At 37.0% G+C, this 16999-nt stretch overlaps 1 protein-coding gene across 2 annotated transcripts in view; it reads left to right on the top strand.

Moving 5' to 3' along the window:
• LOC149777514 (splicing factor, suppressor of white-apricot homolog) overlaps nt 1-16999 on the top strand; it is a 60506-nt gene that overhangs the window by 42222 nt on the left and 1285 nt on the right. For both annotated transcript variants that reach the window (XM_089942100.1, XM_089942101.1), the window contains exons 11-16: nt 502-657; nt 3205-3390; nt 3779-4004; nt 12236-12478; nt 15069-15341; nt 16587-16689. In XM_089942100.1, coding sequence (XP_089798226.1) covers nt 502-657; nt 3205-3390; nt 3779-4004; nt 12236-12478; nt 15069-15341; nt 16587-16689 — 1187 coding nt within the window. The remainder of the gene's footprint in view (nt 1-501; nt 658-3204; nt 3391-3778; nt 4005-12235; nt 12479-15068; nt 15342-16586; nt 16690-16999) is intronic.

The raw sequence follows: 16999 nt of genomic DNA, 5'->3' as shown, positions 1-16999 counted from the left end.
TTGCATGAAGTGCAGAGAAATATTTTTTTTTGTGCAAAGTGCAGAGAACAAATTGCATTTGTGAATTTTCGTTTCCATAAGGACAATCACAAGGACGACTTACTGGCTTTACTCATGGACCAATAATAAGTAACATTTCTGATAATGTTTATTTTGGCATAACACTTCAAGACCTGGTGAAATTGTTAAATTTCAGAAAACAAGCCACGATTGTATTATATTCGAATTCATATGTGATCTCTTCCCCATAATGATAATACATTTTTTATACACTATTTCATGTTCTTTGAAAGAAAAAACATTTCATGTGCAAATGAATATATGAAATTTCAGGAGCTGTGCCATGACTGCGTTATATCCAAATTCGTGCTATAGCAGGGCACGTTATAGTGGGGTTGCACTGTAGTTGCAATAATTTCAGAATTTTATATGTGCTTAAGTTATGTTTCAGTATTTTCAACTTTTGTGTCCTGCTTAATTGTGGCATTGCTTTTTGATCAGGTGAAGGGGAGTCACACAAGGGAGAAGGCAAGAACAAGTCAGATGTATCAGGGACGTCTACACCCATTGGCAATGATATGGAGCCTAGGACAGAAGTCAAACCAGAAACTGTTGAAAAGCCAGAACTACCACCTGAAGTTTTGGAAAGAAAGATAGGTTTGTATTTTATGTTATTTAGGTACAGAAGATACATTTGTATTTTATGTTCTGGCTAATACTACAGTATTGCTTTCGCTTTACAACTGTATGGTCCAAGATTTGAGTCTTGGTTCCATTAAGAAGCTGGTGATTTTCTCTGTCATCTCCAATATCTTTCTGGTTTTAGTATAGTTATTAAGCTATTGGTGTTGAGCCACTGTTAACAAGATATCATTTTCCTTTCAACAGCCATGAGGATAGTGAGTGTAGTTTTCCATGTTAAAATTTTGTGTTAAAGCTTTTGAAAGTTGCATACAGAAAGGGTATATCTTATCATGATTCACGGGCAGGACAAAGCAATTACAGAACTTCCATGCATATTCTTGGAACATGTGTCCTGAAATTGTTTTAAATGGTTGACTCACTCTTACCTTTTTCATGTTTCTTAATATGATACAATACAGCTAATTTTATTTGTAATAATTTTCCTTGTCAAAGATTTGAGCAACTTTTTAGCTTTATATTTTTGGAGCATAACTTTTAATCAGCACTGTATAGCTAGGATTGTGCTGTTACACAAACAAGCATCAGGTACCTTATAAGCTTGATGCACTCTCTTGCATGTTGGGGCCCCGAGTGGCCGAGTGGTCTAAAGCGCTCACCGTTCCGGATCACTGCCATCTCACCTCTGTCTGCATGGGTTCGAGTCCAAGGCTCGGCTAGCGTGGGTACGTGGGAAAACCTGCCAGTAGCTTCTCGTGGGTCTGTGGTTCTTCCCTGGGTTTTCCAGGATTCTTCCTCCACCAGTTATACTGGCTGCCATGTATAGCCTATCTTGTGCTGAAAAATGGCGTTAAACCCTAGAACAACAACAACAACAACTCTCTTGCATGTCAGATGTGTCATTTAATGGAGGCAGGTGCCACAACAGTTAATTCAGTGGTTAGTATGCCAGATTAATGATTGAAAGGGTGCTGTATTGAATCCTACCATCGGATCAGCTCAGGTTGGCTAGTGTGGTGCATTTTGGGTCAGGACATTTTAATCCATTTGCCTCTCTACTAAGAAACCTACTTGAATTGTTTTGCTGTAAATCACCAAAGCAAACCAAACCTGTTACTCAAATCATTCTTTTTTATTTATATTGAAGGTAAATTTCCATCCTTCTTAGTCCGTCACCCAATGTATGTTGTACCTTGTTGTCCGACAAGCCTATCTTGATGCACATGATGCTTTCAGTACCAATTAGAAAAGCTATTATCCTTGGCAACTTTGATTTTGTGGGCGTGGCTGAAGAAAGTTTTATCTCATCTGAATGTAGATGACAAGATGTGTCTGCTTTTTTCTGGCTGTAGAGGCATCCTTGTCAACGATGATTTGACTTTTTATATTGGTTGCGCTATTCAAATTAAAGTTTGTTAAATGTTACTGTATATGCATATATTCTATCATTCATTTACATCACAGCATTTGACAGAATCCTTTTTAATTTACAAAGGTTTATACATGAGTTGAATGTTGTAATATTGAGCTATAACCATAAGCTAGGGGGTTGCATTTAGAAAAATAATTGGCACATGTCAGTCTGAAGGACCTGGTGAAGTATCAACATGCATGATTTGTACCTTTTTGGCCAGATTGCAAGTAATTCTAGTATTTGGATTTGTTGCTCCCTGTCCTTATAGCAACAACAGGTTATGGTAATTTCTCGGGTGCTATTGCTCATAGGGTCACATAAGATAATACTTATATGTAGCATGTGAGATACTACATGTGTCGATGAAAATTTGGTCACTGGTAAGTGATAATGATTCATCATTTTGTTGAGGTCCTTTTGTCAGGCACTAAAACCTAAGAATGTCAAGTAATTGGGACTTGTACTCCATGTCCAGTCATTTTGTCAGGCACTAAAACCTAAGAATGTCAAGTAATTGGGACTTGTACTCCATGTCCAGTCATTTTGGTTAACCTTTGTGTTTAGCTCAGTGACAGGTTTGGGTTCAGGTCATTTTGTCGTACACTTTTGATGGTCAAGTCATGTAATTTGGTATATAAATGCATTATGTGGAGCACTGTACCTTTCATTAAAATTAGATGTTGACCTATATTAAATTGTCTATTGATTTTAGCAAACCTTTGAATGCTGCTCATTTTCTCAGACACCATTGTCTATGGAGTTTCATATTTTTGTATATAATTGCATCATGAGGGAGGACTACATCCATTGTTACAGTCTTAGTCACTGTAACCTATATTTATCAGTCTGGTGACTTAGACTAGCCTTTTCATTTAGTACTGTTCCTTAAGATTTGTATTTCGGTATAAATCGTTTTCTAAGAGTCTTATAATTTGGTATTTAGATGCATTATGTGGATGATGAAGCTGTCTCAGTAAATATTGACCTCACTTTAAAATGCTGTACACTTGTATGCCTCCATCAAAAGCATTATAGTGAGGGGTCAGTGTAATGAATTTTTTTCGAACTTAATTTTTTTCTCTGAAACAAGTCAGTTTCAGTGAAAAGGCATCTATCTTTGGGGTCCTGAAACTTCTATCTCCTTGCAGCTGAACAAAGACTTAAAGACAGGCTAGCAGCAGCAGCACGAGAGAAACTATCTCAGGCCGATAAAGAAAAACAGCTTCAGGCAGAGAGGAAGAAGAAAGCTGCCATGTTTATTAACATGTTGAAGTCAACTAATCAGCAGCTGGGTCAAGGATCAGGAGAACCAGGAATGGATATAGTTGATGCTAGTAAGCTCTTGTACCAGATATAAAATTGCTGTTCATGGCAAAAATGGTATTTAAAATTGATTCACATTATTTTATTGCAGGACATTTTCACCTTGTGTTTCATTAAAATCATGTGTTTGAATCTTTGAATTTACTGGATGAAAGACAGTTCTAAAGTTAGGGATACAGCCTAGTTCAGATGTATCATTCATGTGTCAGAATTTCTAGATTTTAATTACAAGATGAGCTCAAGTAGTATTAAGATCAGATATGCTGTATTTTCAATAAAGCACGATTTTCAAGCAAAGTCTTGTATACTACTTTCCTATGTACACCTACTTATCATACACACGTTCACACTAACAAAGATTATAGTTGAGACAAATTCATAAACGTGTTTTCATTACAGGTAACAGTACACCCAACTTGAGCAGATCATCTTCTCCTCTCATATTTGAAGATGTTGAGATGGAGTTGAGGATAGATGAAGATAGCTCAAAGTCAAAGAAAAGGTCACTTCATCATGGATCAGTGTCCAAGTCAAGGTCAAGGTCAAGATCTCCAGGGCACAAAAGGTCCAAGAAGAAGAAAAAGAGATCATTTACTCCACCAAGTGCATATGCAGTAGCTAGAAGGTATTTATTTGTGACATAATAAACATAACTATTAATATTTATTTTCTGTGTAATGGATTAAAGCTGAAAAAAAGGACGTATAGTGGCCATTTTGTTGTTCCCTGTATTTGTCTGTAGTTAGGATTATATGATCGTATACAATGTGCCATATTGTGAACAGCATACACCAGAATCTATCATTGCATACTGTAATGGTAGATCAGGGTCCTTGCTGTATTTTCTGATTGTAATTGCCAGTGAACAGGATAAACCCAGATCTAATTGAAACGCCCTACGTGAGCTTCTGTTGCTTACAGTTCAGTGCATGTTACACATGGATCTAATGTCACTTTACTGAAATCCATTAATCTTTAAGGATGCTTATTCTGTATTTTTATATGCTGATGACAGGGAGTAGATGCTGTTTATAACAGAAGAGAACCCTTTAATTGATCGTGTTTTGGGAACTTGCTCTAATGACGTATAGAATGGGGCCATTACATCATGTGGTAGTGCATGCTGAATATTACATAATTGAATTTCTCCTTTTGAATACATTCCTCGATCACATTAACATTAGGATATAAGCCTGCTAATTCCAGAATCTAGCCCATTACCTACCCATGCCACCACTTGGTGTCACCAGTTATTAAACTTCGTTTACATTCAGCATCATTTGAGATATGTCCTGCGAGTCCATTACAAATTTGTGTTAAATTTAAATGATCCATACAGGATTTTAGATTTATTTGGATTAATGCTCTGTTCTAAACAGGTGATAAAATATTAGTTTTGTTTATGTTTTGTGAAAGTTTTCACTTTCTCCAACTTGGTCAGTTTTAGACCACACGGTGTAACATGTTATTATTCAGTTTCACATACACTACCTATTGCTCACTCACTCAGTAATGGATGTTGTTTTACCAACTTACTGACAAGCTGCATCATTAATTTATACATTTTTGTGTGTGTTTTATTTTATTTTGTCCTTTCAGTGAATTCTATCAAGGCTAATGAAGACATGCACGAGTTGTGCCCTGTGTGTACGATATCAGTACCATGTGTATGCCATATGGTCCAAGAGTGTATGGACTACAGTTTTGCAAAAGTCAACAAAGGGCAAAGAAAGAGTCGACAAAGACACAAATTATAAATTCCCTGAAGTAATTACGATAGAGTTGGGGATTATACCCGCATTTTTAGGCCACCCAAATGTTATAAGTCTCCCTGCATGTCCGAGCATATCCTTTGGGCCTGTAAGTCTGAGCACATTTAATGGATCAATCATATGCTGCCATATTCAGAGGTCTCACTAGGATTTTAAAACAGTAGTCCCACCAGCAGAAATTGCATTTCCCTCCCAGAAGCTTATTGGGCATGTTGAAGTGGCTAAATGTCCAGATGAGAAGAACCAGTGGTTGCCATTGAGTTTAATTTTCCAGATTCTTTACACCACTGACAAATAGCTCTTGTCTGTCCATCAGAGTGAGACCGTCTGTCCAACAGACTGGGACCATCAGTCCATCAGATTCAGACTAAATTGTCTGAAGAAGGATAGATCTTATTCCAAGCACTATGCCAGGCATCACACACTTTCTTACACCTGGCTGCTATTCCATCAAAACTATCAGTTCTAGCAACTTTAGCACTTTTCTGAATCTCATTACAATCTTGGTCAGTTTGCCATTTAACCCCAAAATACTTATCCAGATTTGCAAACTGCATTTTGTCTAAATCTTGACGTGTCTTGAGTTTGAGGTCACATGCACTACTTATTCTTCTAACTCGGAAATGAACACAATGATGAAAGCTGAAGTTGTTCATCTGATGTACTCTTATAATGACCACATGTACATCTCTGGGTGTCGCTGCCTATGAATTCAGTCATTGTAAAAAGCAGCACATTTTCCCATCACTCATCCGCTGGTCAAGTGTTTGAACTTGCCTCCATCTATTGCATCATGTTTCTTTGATGTTCTCTTATAATGACAACAAGCACTTCTGGGGGTCTTTCAGTCCCTGAATTCTCAAATTGTAAATATCAGCATAGCTAAATGATCAGCTGATCGACACATTTTCCCACTTAGCAAGTGGTTGAAGCAGGCCTGGCAGACCTTTGAATTTGCTATCCAGCCATTGCTTGTGCATGGAGGACTCCTGTGTAAATGATTTTTTGCATCCCAGATACAAAATTGGCATCCAAATACGCGTGATTTAGCATTTCTGAGACCTCTGATATTACCATATGGAACTGCCCATGATTGTCCAAACCACTCAAGCCAGCCATCCAGCCACTCCAGCCATGTCAATCGAGGGGTCTTACTGGAAGATCTGTCCATCTCACCAGACTTACAGCTTCATAATTCCACAATTACAGAGATCTTAATGATAGATCTGTCTGTCCTACTGTGCTACTGCTATGTACAGTTACCACTACAGGACTCTTGCTGATAGATCCAATTGTCTCTCCAGGTATATGGCTTCACCTCTCGGCAGTTACTGTTAGGCCAGTGTGGGTATATAAGAAAGCATACCAGTCGGGGGTTTTCCCACATTCTTCCTCCACCATTTATACTGGCTGCCATGTATAGCCTATCTTATGCTGAAAAATGGCATTAAACCCTACAGCAACAACAAGAACAACTCTGCAATTACTGAGATTTTAATGATAGAATGGTCCATCCTAACATGCCTGTGGCAACGAACAATTACAAGTATGGTGATCTAAGTGTTAGTTCCGTCCATCTTGACAGCACCAATTGGACTGCCTTCTGCTTGGCATGTAATCATGCTGACCAATCTCTGGCAAACCTGTCATCCATTCAAGTACAACACAATCATCCAGCAGAACAGGCTTATCCTATATTCACTGCTGAGCTGCAGTGATCTTATATGTCATGCCATTCAGATCTCAACCTTGTTCCAGCAGACAACATTCAAACGAATCTAGGTGGCAGCCTTATAGGGCAGGTAAGAAACCAAGTTTCTCCACCCCATGCCTTCTGTCTCCCACTGTTGGGTTAACACCCCACATCACCTGAAGACAGTCTACCTGGCTCCTACAATTCGAATTATGTTGGATCAACACATTTCTACAGAATGAATGGTTGATCCAAGTCATTTCAGAGGGGTTTCGTTTTCATTTATACAACCTCTTTCTTCCTCTCCTCTTTTAATTGATCTGTCATCACATTGGGAGTAGGGCAGTATTGACATTCTTCAGCATGAGATAGCCATCAAAAAGCAGCGGTAAGATTGTATGAAAATCTAAATCTCCAAAGTTCTCTTCATGGCAGCGGTTTAACAAAAAGGTCAATGGCAAGTTGAGGCAGATTGTAGACTTGAGTCGCCTGAGAAAATTCATTTCTCCACCTCGTGAGGATTTCAGCTCATGAAATTAGAGCAGTCTCTGCAAGCCTCATGTTTGAACACAGTTTTATTCCAAGACTGCAATAGAATTCAACCTTCTAAAGATTTTATCTCAGGGATTTTGTTCTGCAGTTACAAAACCTGAATCTGGTGGTTCCTATGCCTGTGTCCCAGACAGCCACTAGACCCAAACAAACCAACACAGCCTCTGCACTGGTTTGCCAATAAATTTAGACATTGAGAGGATTTCAGTTATCATCTTAACCTGGCTGAGCAGTCCTGATTTGCTTGACCTTAGCATACATGCCAACCATTACACCTTTGGCATAATCATTATGCCTTTTTTCACTAAATTATGCCTTACGTGTAAATGTATTCGGATTACACTTTTTCGGTATATACCCCTCCAAACAAAATTAATAATTTGCTTTCTCATTTTTATTAACATCCCATTAATCTCACAGACGGTATTCTAGAAAAGATTGCCTTTATGTAATTATGACATAAGAGTACGCTTGTCCATAGACTTACATGCACTTTCCTAACAGTATTATGTTCTATTTATAGCAGCTGCCCTATTTCCAAGAAACATGCTGGTTCTACTTTCAAACTTTGACCTTAGTTTCTATTTAATCAGTTGTATGGCTTAGTTAGGAGAGAACAGACTGGTTTTCTAACTCGTAATATTTGCTCACAGATTCTTTGTTCAAATTCATAACTGGTACAGAACCAGTCTGTAGGTATTTGGCACTAAAAGTCAAGTCGGATTTATTCTAGTCGATGCGTATGTTAGAGCAAAAATGTTTTTCAAATGATTTCACAGATGGATTAGAAAAGACAAAAAATCAGTTCAGAGATGAATACATGAATTACATTATACAGCGTTCCATTCTAGGGCAGTTTCATGCCCCTTGCAGGCTGTATGTAAAGGATTTTAATATTGGTTGTGGTGGTAAAGCAAAGAAACCTTGAATTAGCTTGTGTTACTAACTCCAATACTAAGGTAACTTTTTTTTTTTACAGCAGAACTAAATTGTGGACAGGAATTCTATAAATGCAGAGGTGCTGTATATCGAGTTCCTAATAGAACATGGACAACCCCTAGCGGTAGAAAACTACATTAGTCCTTTGTTCAAATGGATATTTCCTGATTCCAAAATTGCAGAAAATGCGCAATAACAAAATCATCTGCTATTGTTAGGTGTTTAAGAGAAGATACTTCACTTAAAATTGCAGAAGCTATAAAAATTGGGCCTTTTAGTATTGCAACAGACAGGAGTAGTGATTATGACAAAAAGTTGTACCCAGTCTGTGTAAGAGACTTTGACAACAAAAAGGGCAAAGTCAAAGTGCTCTTCTGTCGTTACCAGAATTAACAGTTGATTCCACTGGAGAAACCATTTTTTATTTGCTTGATAATGCTTTGAATAAATATAAGTTGGCAGAATTGTATGGGGTTTTCAGCTGATGCGACATCAATGATGACTGGAATTTATAAAGGAGTTGCATTCTGTATTTTGAAAAATGTCTCCATCATTGTTCATATCAGATTGTCTGTCATAAGATGCACCATACTGCAGGAAAGGCTGCTGATAAATTAGGAGAACTGAACTATCAAGTTGGCACTCTACTTGACAATGTACTTCATGCAGGCAGAGTTGATTGTGTTTCATCTAATTTCCCAGCTAAAGACCCAATAACTGGAAGATATAAATTTCCTCTTCTTTGTCAGGTTATTTAAGGAATATTGGTTCTTTACCTTTCTAATGCTGACTGTGAGAAATTGTTCAGTATTGCTAGCAAAACTAAAACTGAATTCATATCCAGGCATTGTAACCTAGCACTTAGTGCTCTACTGTGTGCAAAACATTTATAGTCTCAGCTGGTACAAAGTATTTTGAAATGCAATATGAGAGTCTGTGCTTTTTAAAGCTCAAAGTGTTAGATGCGAAAACTTGAAGCAGTAATTAATGTTACAAGTCCATAGGGATAAATAAATCATTTTGTACGTTTGCTCATTGAATTTTTATCATGTTATATGTGAATTATTCTTTTTCTGCTCGGGTTACTCTTTTTGTCCACTTGGATTACACTTTTTCCTCACCAGGGGTTGGCATGTATGCCTTAGGCTGTGTTGCTGTAAGTAGGAGAGCAGGTTATTATTCATTAGGGAGTCCAGTTTTTCTTCCCTTCAAGGATACCTGAGATATAGGTAGGATGCTCAGAATTCCATGTGCCTATTGCATATTCTGCTATTATTATATGCTCATTTTTTTCTCCGTTAACTTTACATTGTCAGAATTGTGCAGTATTTTACAATATTGATCTCACATGCAGTTCATATTGAACTTGTGTGAATAAAGGAACTACTTTTTATTGTAAACAAACAATGGACGCAGATTCCAGCACTTTTGATTTATTTTCTTTGTCTGTGGAAGAGTAAACCAACCGAATGAACTAAAGCAGATGTTTTGTGGACTGACACATATGAGCTGCTTTGCTACATTCTGCGTTAACTTTTTTGATATGATGTTTTGGATTTAGGCTAGCTATAGATGCCAGACAGGGTCCTTACAAATAACATGCAAGTGACAAGGCACAAACTGTCTTCTTTAGCTGGTAATAAGAATAGCAAAAAATATACTTGTAGTTTTAAAGCCTGAATGTCTTTAAAATGTACTTTCTTAGTTCTGCAAATCCGAATTACATGAGCCATATCTTGGGTTCTCAAGCTTAATTACACATTATTAAATTGTACTTTTATTTCAACTATATTCCAATTGCAATTAAATCCTCCTTACTGCACTCAAAATGAAATAAACATTAAATTCCATAGAATCTTTTTGCTAATTGCAATTGAAAGACTTCATATTTTTCCCATCTTATGATTTAAAAAGGTACATGTCAGATAAAACAGAAACCGATGTATTTCATGTAGAATTGGCAGATAAATTCAGTCCATAATCACAAAATTTTGTGGAATTGACAAAAATACCAAAATCTATTAATTCCAGATCAAATGGAAAAGTTGTTGCAATGCGTATTCATTCACAATATGACTCCAAATTTCAATTTTAAGTAGGGGCCCCGAGTGGCCGAGTGGTCTAAAGCGCTCTTCGTTATGAATCACTGCCATCTCACCTCTGTTTGCGTGGGTTCGAGTCTCTGATTCGGCTGAAGTGGGTATGTGAGAAAGCTTGCCAGTAGCTTCTTGTTGGTCGTTGGTTCTTTCTGGGGTTTTCCCGGGTTCTTCCTCCACCATTAATACTGGCTGCCATGTATAGCCTATCATGTGCTGAAAAATGGCATTAAACCCTACAACAACAACAATTTTAAGTAGACCAAAACGACATTTTCTTTCAAAAGTTATGTCTAGTGCACAACTGAGTTCAAATTTATCTGGGCAGAGTTATGTGCACATTAATAATGTTGTTGTGTAATGATGAATCTGCACTTGTGTATTTAGTTTGAATATGGCATACATTCAGTTTGTTTTATGTAGTGTATTTTTTTTACATAATTAAACCTTAGGTAGAACAAGAAAATGAGCAGATAATAAAAAGGTTACTGCATTTGTATGGGAAAATATGGACTTGTTTTGTCGAATGAATATACTGCACTCTCAAGGTTGTGCAGTATTTCCATCTGAAAAATTTGTTCATATTTTCCCTTACATTTGCAGTAACCTATAAATGTGGATGCGATTGGCAAATGTATTCAAAGTAGAAAGTAAGTTTTTCTAGTAAATGATGTTTCTGAGAGGTTACTTGTGCAGTCACCTTATGTCAAGACCCTTTAATTCATCTTGTTATGTGAGGATCCTCATTAGTATGTGTGTGTGTGTGTGATTTAGATTTTTAACGTAGATTTAACAATGTTTCAGTCATATTGCTACGATATCTGCAGTGTGGCAGTTTATAGTGATGTCTAGCACTGGGGCATCATGCCGCAGACATGTAGCATGATGTCCTACCCAGTCACATTATCCTGACACCAGGCTGACCAGTCTTAACACTAATCTCTTAATGCTGAGTGCCTAGAGAAGCAGCTGTTAGTATCATTTTTGTAAGTCTTTGGTATGACTCAGACGGGGATCGAACCCACGACCTCCTGTATCCAAGGCGGATGCTCTAACCACTAGGCCACCCGAGCGGTTGATCCTCATTGGTAGTTCATTCAGTTTAAAATGTAGAGACACCTATAGGTGGCAAGGGGAAGTAATTGGCAAGAGGCTATGCCCTTTGAATGATACAGAAAAAAGATGAATTGTTGTCTTCTAGAAGGGCTGGATTCTGGAGGTAGCAGGTTTATATCCTATAGGTTAATGTGATTGGGCAAATATTTTTCATTCATTAAAAACAAAGAATAAATGTGACAGGTAGATCAACAATAACAACCTGTTGTATATTTAATGAAGCAGTCACAATTCTTGATGAGTTACTGTCACAATGTATAGGGAGCATCTGCAAATTCTGGAAAATTGCAAGGATGAAAATGTACCAGTGCATGCTAAGGATACACTGAGACAGTTGAGCCCGGCTGACCTAGGTAGGTATATCAACTGTGCTATTTTAGCTCCCTCCAATTATTCTTGAACTGTTTGCACACAAAACTGAGTCTTGACCTGAGAATCTCAAAATCAGGTATGAAACTTTGAGTAAATAACCATCCAAGCAACGACCAAGAATACTGGGCCTTGAGAGACACAAATGTGAAGACTCTTAAAGGGCAGGGGAAAGACCTTAAGATACAGGTGAAGGAGTAGGATAAAAACACTGAGAACAGTGCACCCATCACCTTCTGTCAACCAGGTGAACTGTCTTTGATACATATATTATTTCTAAGATTTAGTTTTTTGTACATTCGTATCTTACATTTTTCAGAACACCACCACCACCTCCACCAAGATACGATGATGTTCGGTGGAGAGATAGGTCTCCTATTTCCAGTAGAGATAGGGACAGATATCACTTAAAGTCAAGGTCACCTTCAAGGTCAAGTTTAAAGTCAAAGAAGTCCAAACGATCAAAGTTAGGATCATCAAACAAAGCAAGTTTAACGTCTGAATCTCTTCAAAAAGGCTCCAAGAAATCCAAGAAAAAGAAGAAACACAGATCATCTTCAAGGTATTCCAATCTGTTTTCTTAGAAATCCACACGCAGATGATATGAATAGTTCTGTACAGTGAAACACCGACTTTGCACTTTCCACCGTTTCATTTTGTTTCTGCTCCATAACTTTTGTAGGGCTGCATGGATTGAAATAAATTTTTAGTTTAAACAATGTTCATGGAAGACAGCATCTATTCATATACTTAAAAACAATGTAGTTAATGGAAATGCAATAGAAAGCCGATGTTATGCCCATGTTTCTCATAGAAGCTTACTCATCCATTTGATTTTCAAAGTATAATGTTTCAAAACTTATGGATTGAAATCAAAGTTGGTTGAGATTTTATGTTAAGAAGATTTAAATCATATTCTGTTTTTACTGTTTTACAGCAAAATGTTATGGAGTAGATGTGTTACTACTGTGTAGATGATCCAATTAAAATTCTCATGCTATGATAGCAATTTTTTGGCCAGGATGCAAAGTAATTCCAACTTATGGACTATGTTTGTCTGGCCATTGATTCCTCCATTTGCTTGACTTGCATCGACATTGTGGTTAGGTTTTTCAATTATCACCACTATCTTCATCACTATTCATTAAAGAGTTGCACTATTTGATATGTAAATGCATCATGTACAGCCTTCAGTGAAAACTGGGTGTGGCCTATTTATATCTGCTCAGTTTCTCTAGGTTAGAGAGTAAATTTGTCATTTTCTCCGATACTATTGCCTATAGTGACACAAGTTTGCATTTGGTAAAAATTCGTTTTTGTGTGCCTATACTCTATGGTTCATTGCTAGAACTCTGAACGAATACTTGCCTGTTGATTATAACCTTTGTAATGAAAAATGAGCCACTGGGTACCCATTTACCATATAAAAGTTTTTTACCCGTGCACATGGCCCCATAAGCTCTTGGCTTGTAAAAGGAGCACTCACTTTGTTTTCATGTTGACAATCCTTGTGATTGACCTGCGAATATAATACATGTACTTGTTCAGTGCCAAGTAGATTTTTGCCTGTTCCAGTAAATGTTTGACATTAATATCTTAGCTTGTTATCCTACGTAACTACCCTAAAGCTGTGAGTGATGCTTGCTCAGTGGCAAGCAACAGAGGGTGGTCATTTGATCCTGCTGTGCAAACGACACACGTTCAGTTGCAACCTTTAATAGATTTCGCAAACTGTATGATCAAAGTGTTACAGAGCCAAGCTCAGTCTCTACATAAGCATCCACATATAACAATGAGGCCAAGGAAAGATGACTAGACTACATCGATTTACTAGATGACAATGGAGGATGTCAGAACTTTATCAGACAGTGAGGAAGAATTCTTTACTTTGTACCAGATGACATTAGTGACATTTATAGGATACTGTGAATTAAAAACAATATGGACTTAACATATTTTGTTAGTTGCGTGGAATTAACATATTATGGAATATTGTGAATCAGATCATTCTGAACTATTTTGATATTGCTATGTGACCTATAATTAAATTCATGAATTTATCATATAAAGGAATTAACAATATCAAGCATTGTGGATTTTATTGGAGTTAATTAGAACATATTGTAAATTGGTAAATTATTTGTGACATTCCATGCAATAATACAAGTTTATTTTACAGTTTATTGTTAGCTTTCTTATGTTCCTCTCTATATATCGTTCCATCCAGTTTTGCTTTTTTATTTTTCAAAAATGCAACTCTAACATATTGACGACAAGTCACTTCTTCAGACAGATCTGACTTGAAAAATACACCCCGTCTTGTACACGTTGACCATTAAAATAATACACTTTTACATGCCATTCATGCCAAAATCAACCCATAACAAATCAGTTCAGGTTTGTACACATTTAATAGAATTTCCCTTCAATTGGGTACCCAGGTAACCAATCATTAAGGTCATTGGGTACCCAGAAGATATATATTAAAAATTTCACAGCTTTTTTCATTGATTTAAGAGACTGCTCCAGTGGCCTAAGTGGTTAGAGCATCCGCCTCAGATGTGGGAGGTCGCAGGTTAAAAAAACAAACAGCCAAGTTGTACTAAAGACTTATAAAAGGGTACTTGCAGCTGCCTTGCTAGGTTCTCAGCGTTAAGAGTTTAGTGTTAGAACTGGTCAGCCTGGTGTCAGGATAATATAACTGGGTGGGACATCATGCTACATGTCTGCTGCATGATGCAACAAGTGCTAGACATCACTACAAGCTGTCACACTGCCGACATCGCAGGAATACGACTAATATTGTTAAAGCTGCATTAAAAATTCAATTACACAAACACATTGATGTTGGCATTTATGTTTAGGTTAGTTATCTTCTCAGGCATCATTGCGTGTGAGTCACATAACTTGAAATATAATTGAATCTTGGGGAGTGCCAGATCAGTATAACCTGTATTTCATGATTTGCAATCTGGCCATTCTGCCAGTCATGGTTTTCTTCTTTAGTACATAATTTGTAAATGTTTGCTTCATGCAGACCCATGCTGAAGCAAAGAAAAAGATCGTAGAAACCTTTGACGCAAATGCTTGTATGTATGCAACAAAATGTAACGAAACGTGTTTCACTGCCATATTCACTTTTTGTCTACAAGGTCTCATACCAGATCACCACCTATACTAACTAGAATTGAGCCAATACTCGAGTCACCAGGATATGTATTTGAAGTGCCAGACTATTCTGTGCCAAACCTCACACCAGAGGCAGTACAGGAGAAACAGAGTGCATCATCCTCACCACTTCCTCAAGTTATCGAAGAGGGGGAGATTGCAGATAGTGAGGAGTCACTTCCAGGAGAAGGAGATGACGGGATTCAAGATCAGGAGGAGGAGAATTGGAGTAGAAAGAGTCCAGATGTGTTGACTTGGTAGGCTGTGTTCTGTTAACATCACAACTCACTTAAAGAAATTGTAAGGATTAGGTAATATTGACTGGCAGTGTATGTAGTAAAGTAAAATAATATACAATGTTATATTGTAATGCAACTCATCCAACACAGTTTAAAAGTGTGTTCATGTATAAGATAATAATGTTTCTGAGCTTCTACACAATTCAGGGGTGTGTGCATGTATGATGTAAAAATGTAGTTCAGCTCCTACACAATTCAAAGATGGGGAGTGCCTATAAAATTGTAGTTCAGCTGTTACTCAGTTCTGGAATGTGTGCAAGTATAATGTACAAACATAACTCAACTCCTCTCACACTTATTTTATTAAACTTAGATTTGAGGTGGTCTATATAGGTTTGCACAAGTACAAGATTTTTAAAAAATCCATTTCAGGCTATGCTTATTTGTGTCAGTGTGGAGGTACTTTATACATAAATGTAATATTATAATTGATGGAATTTAGTTTTGTCGATAAAGGTCTTGAAATTGACATTATTATTGTACCTCTTTTGACAAAAACAAAATTAATCTTCTTTCATCATCCAGAATTAGTTTTCATTGTGCTAATGAGCTTGATCTCCTTCACTAATTCACCTAATCACACTGCAGACAAATGACAAGTATTCATTTGCCTTCCAGCTTATGACTATTCCACATTGCTCATGCAAGCTTCTAAAAACTTAACTGATTTTTTTTTCTCGTCATGAACCAGTCAGAAAATATATGCATTTAAATGCAGACAGGTCTAACCTCTGGAAAAGGTCTAAGTTCAGCTGTTTCTGGCATCAAAATAACTCAGTAACAAATAACCATTGAGAATCCACTTGTACTAGTAACACATTTGGATACATTTAAGAATTCAGTGGGCAAAATAACTGTTCTCTTTGGAGTGAATCAGGATCTGAGGCATGGATTCAGGGTTTACTGCTATCCTGGCTGAAGGAGAATAGGTTTGATTTTTATTAAGCAGATGGCAAGAAATGCATCTTTTGTAGTGATGATGGTGATTTTGTTAAAATTGAAATTGTGTATAAAACTTTCTGAAGATTGCATATGGTTCTGTGCTCAATAGCACAGTTCTTAGGTAAAAGAAAGAGGTCTGTCTCCATCTGTATGTCTGAATGATGGTTTCTTCTTAAAGGCGGTGGATGGAATGGGAGGGACAATTAGTACAAATCAGAATCGTCATTGAATTAGAAGCTAAATGTCTTGCATATGTTTCAGGGTCAAACATGCCGATACATCTAGAGACAGGTCACAGTCACCATCTGTATGCCTGGATGATGAGAACAAGTCACAAAATGAGAATACTTCACCTATATCACCAGTAAGACTTTATTATAATACAGTGTTCAGAATTATCATTTATTATTTAATATGCTGTTAAGTCTGATGATAAAACTTTGTGTGAAACAGTCTCAGATGATCTTGTTGCTATTATTTGTGGAATCTAAATGTAAATAGTTGTCATATATCAGTAATTATGTAATTAGATTTACAGTTCTTATTTTTGAACATTGTTCATTACAGATGTACAACATATGCTTTCTCTTCATCTAAGCATTTCTAGAATTTTCAGTTTTTATCAAAAGGTATGATATTGTTGCTTAGCAGGGAACAAAAATTGATAATAACCT

Source organism: Sinohyriopsis cumingii, chromosome 18 (genome assembly GCF_028554795.1).
Source record: "Sinohyriopsis cumingii isolate HCF-2022 chromosome 18, ASM2855479v2, whole genome shotgun sequence".
NCBI classification, from domain to species: domain Eukaryota; kingdom Metazoa; phylum Mollusca; class Bivalvia; order Unionida; family Unionidae; genus Sinohyriopsis; species Sinohyriopsis cumingii.
The sequence above is the reverse complement of the archived record's forward strand: the minus strand, read 5'-3'. Positions and strand labels throughout refer to the sequence as shown.